Source organism: Penaeus monodon, unplaced genomic scaffold, assembly GCF_015228065.2.
Source record: "Penaeus monodon isolate SGIC_2016 unplaced genomic scaffold, NSTDA_Pmon_1 PmonScaffold_58, whole genome shotgun sequence".
In the NCBI taxonomy this organism is placed as follows: Eukaryota; Metazoa; Arthropoda; class Malacostraca; order Decapoda; family Penaeidae; genus Penaeus; species Penaeus monodon.
In genome coordinates, this window is record NW_023660773.1 from 146624 (window position 1) to 151095 (window position 4472).

Genomic DNA, 4472 nt, shown 5'->3' on the forward strand with positions numbered 1-4472 from the left:
TAAAAAAAAATGCAATCTAAAGAAAAGAAATGGAAATTCATAGAAGAAGGGTGGAAAAAATACCAAAAAGAGATAGAAAGAAAAGATATTGAAAACATAAAAACTTTTGAAGAATTAACCAACTTACTACATAACATAGGAACAAAATATTTCCTCTTCAAAAATGACTATGGAATTAACAAACCAAATAAACCATGGTGGAACTCAGTTTGCAATGATGTAATAAAACAAAGAAACAGAGCATACAACAAATGGAGGAAAAAACCCAGTCAAGAAAACCTCTTTAACTATAAAAAAAACAATTAGCAATAGCTAGACAAACAATAAATAAAGAAAAAAGAAAATCCTGGGAAAATTTTTGTAACACGATAGATTTTAAAACATCTTCAAAAAAAGTATGGAACTTTATAAAAAGTTTTACTGGGAAAAAATCAATAATTGAATATCCAATCATACATAATGATACACCAATATCAGACACAACATCAAAGCTGAACTTATTTAAAGAAGAATTTAAAAAAACTATTAAAAAAAAACCCAAACTATTACTAACAAAAAATGAAAGAGAGGCATTACTAAACCTCCCAGATACTGAAGAACTTAGTAACAAAATAACAATAGAAGAAGTAAAAAATGCCATAGCAAAAGCCAAAAACAAGAAAGCATACGGCCCGGATGAAATAACGTATGAATTTTACAAACAGGCTCCCATGAACTTAACCCAAAATATACAAAGAATCATAAATGATTACTGGTCTAAAGGACAGTACCCAAAAGAACAAAAAATGCCTTAGTCAATCCAATACTAAAATTAAATAAAAACCCAAAGGACACAGAATCCTACAGATTTATAAGTAGGACATCATGCCCAGGAAATTTTTTTGAAAACATAATAAATAGAAGAATTGTTTGGTGGCTAGAAAAACATAATAAATTAAACAAAGATCAAATAGGTTTCAGACCTAACCAATCCACAACAGACGCTTTACAAGTAATATACCTGCACATAAATAAAGCCAGAAGAGAAAAAATATATACTTTAATAGCATGTATTGACTTTGAAAAAGCCTTTGACTCAGCCAACCAGGAAGCAATACTAATCAAAGCAGCAAAAATGGGAATTACAGGCTTACCTTTAAGATTTATAAATAATTTCCTGAAAGACAGGACTTTTCAAATTATAATAGGAGACAGCAAAACAGAAAAAGAGAAAAACATAAGGGGAGTACCACAAGGATCCCCTTTAAGCCCAACACTTTTCAATATTCTAATGTCAGATCTAGAGATAACAGAAGAAGTCCACAAAATAATCTATGCAGATGATGTCACGCTTATAACATCAAGTAAAGACATTGAAGAAGCAATAAACAAATTAAAAGTAGGATTAAAAAAGGTATCAGAATGGACTGATAAATGGGACTTAAAAATGAATTTATCAAAGAGCAAAATAATGTGTTTCACAAATAAAAAGATCAGACAAATACCAAATATAGAAATAGACAATAGAGAACTAATATTTTCCACAAATAACAGTATACTAGGCCTGATATTTGATGCTCCAAAACTCACTTGGAAAAAACATATAGAGAATTTAAAAGTAAAAGTCTTAAACAGAATAAATATTATGAAGAAATTGTCAACAACAAGTTGGGGTGCAAATAGAGAAACAATGATAGCTTTCTATAACATCTACATAAAACCCCAAGTAGAATATGGATTAACAGTCTATGGAGTAAATAACAGTGGTGACATAAAAAAATTGCAAACATTATAAAATGAAGCAATGCGAATTGCTACAGGATGTTTCAGATCAACACCCATCATCCTACTAGAAGCATTCACAAACATTGCATCAATAAAAAAACAAATAAAAGAAACAGAATGTATACAACTAATTAAGACACTGAACAAACAAAATGACATGCCAATAAAAAAACTGATAACTAAAGAAATATTAGAATACAAACTAAATAAGGATAGAAAATCCTTTATCCATAGAGTACTAGAAACTATGAAAGAACTAAAGATAAATATAAATATAAACATTACACCAAATATCAGTCCATTACCACCTTGGTATGATATATCAAAATACATAGAAACAAATTTTATGGATGGCTTTACAAAAAATATGCCAGATCAAGTAATACAAAATCATTTTCACATGATTGAAAACACCAAATATAGAAATCACAAAAAAATATTCACAGATGGATCTAAAATTCAAAGTCCAAACTCGACATCAGCAGCAGTTTATGTAAAAGATTACAATCTTACCACAATATGGACACTTCCATCAGCGACAGAAATTTTAGAAGCTGAACTTTATGCCATCAAACAAGGCTTAACATACATACACAACAACAAAATAAAAGAAACAGTGATTTTCACAGATTCAAAATCAGCACTACTACTTTTTCAGAATCAAAAACCAAAAACAAATAAACATTTGATATATGAAATACAAACACTAATAAAAACACTAACAATTCAGAATCACAAAATAATATTACACTGGATCCCAGCACATAAAGGCATAAAAGGTAACGAAATTGCAGACTTAGCAGCAAAAAAGCTCACAAAACGATGAATCCCATGAACATACCTCATGACACTGGAAATATCATAAAAGAAATTAAAACAAGCAGTCAAAAGAACTGGGAGAATGACCTAAATAACATTCTAACCACAAAAGACTATTTAATAAAAAACAACCAACCACAACCGTGGACAAGATAAAAAAACAGGAAGTTAGATGTATGCCTAACAAGAATTTTAACAAAACATACAAGACTAAAACAACACTTACATAGACTAAAACTTGAAAATGACCCTACATGCAGATGGTGCAGACAAGAAGAAGAAACAACAGAACATCTGATATTACAGTGTCCAAGATTCAACTCCTACAGAACATACTTACTAGATGCCCTAAGGAAAGCAAAAATCAATAATCCTAATATAAATCTTCTAATTACAGGCTCAGATCTACCACCAACTAAAAGATACTACATTTTGAGACACATGAAGATATTTTTACAGCGAACAAATATAATTGACAACTTATAAGCTACAAAGAAAATCATAAGAAAAGGATCCAGGGGATATAGACAATAATAGTCTAAAACCCTATAAAAAGAAGAAAGAAGAAGAAATACCAAACATATCCCCAATACCACCTTGGTACGATATTTCAGAAAATATACAAATAGAATTTATGAACAACATAACAAAAGATACTCCTCAAATAATTATCCAAAAACAATTCCAGGAATTGATAAATATCAATTATAAAGACTTTAACAGAATCTTCACTGATGGTTCAAAAATAAATGAACCAGACTCAACTTCAGCAGCTATATACATCCAAAACAAAAATATAACAACCATTTGGAAATTGCCTCCTAAAATAGAAATCACCCACGCAGAATTATTTGCCATAAAACAAGGACTAAAGTATGTAATAAATAATAAACTGACAAAAACAATAATACTAACTGACTCACAGTCATCCCTACAATTGATAAAAAACCCTAAACCACTAAATTATAAACAAATCACATATGAAATACAAAAACAAATACACTTTCGCACAACACGAAAACAAGAGATTAAGATACAGTGGATTCCATCACACAAAAACATTAAGGGAAATGAAATTGTCGATCTAGCGGCAAAGAAGGCCCATGAAATAAATAATCCCATGTCTATACCACCAGATCCAAATTATATCATAAAAGAAACTAAGAAAAAAAATAACAAACAATGGGAATCAAACTTAAAAAGAATCCTAAGTACAAAAAATTATCTCATCAAAGACAACTCAGAAAAACCATGGACTAGAGCAAAATATAGAAAACTAGACACATGCATCACAAGACTCATAACCAAACACACAAGACTGAAACAACATCTTTACAGAATGAAAATGGATAATGACCCTTTCTGCAGATGGTGCAAGAACCAAGAAGAGACAATAGAACACATGTTGTTATACTGCCCAAGATTCAACTCCCATAGAACAAATTTAAAAGATGCATTAAGACGAGTCAAAATTAATGATATTGACATTAATCTTCTGATTACAGGTGCAGATCAACCATCTAAAATAAAGTATTACATATTAAGACACACAAAGATCTTCCTACAAACAACTAAATTATCTGAGATAATTTAAGAAACAAGAAGCCTAGAAAAAGAAGTTCCAGGGGATATAGACAATCAGTCGTCTAAAACCCTATAACAAGAAAGATGAAGAAGAAGAAGAAGGAAGAACAGAGTCTAAAACCGACTCCCACTCAAACCGCCATAGAGTGAACAAGTAAAATCTTGAGCTCGAAGTGAAGTGAAGGTAAAGAACTTTAAATGGACAAAGTTTTAAAGATCCAGGAGAAAACCCTGGAATCTTAAAAGACATGGACTACGACTTGCAAACAAACAAAGACAAGAAAAAGACATAGAAAGACTACAGA

General features: G+C 30.5%; 1 protein-coding gene across 1 annotated transcript; it reads left to right on the forward strand.

Moving 5' to 3' along the window:
* Positions 1-3057: 3057 nt before the first annotated feature.
* On the forward strand, positions 3058-4376 carry LOC119571289. Its single transcript, XM_037918669.1, has one exon. It carries the CDS (start codon positions 3218-3220, stop codon positions 4175-4177), a length of 960 nt encoding a protein of 319 aa, XP_037774597.1. The 5' UTR covers positions 3058-3217; the 3' UTR covers positions 4178-4376.
* The last annotated feature ends 96 nt before the right edge of the window (positions 4377-4472 follow it).

Excerpts from the sequence above, each read along its gene's own strand:
- LOC119571289 (XM_037918669.1), top strand. The coding sequence starts at position 3,218 with ATGAACAACATAACAAAAGATACTCCTCAAATAATTATCCAAAAACAA.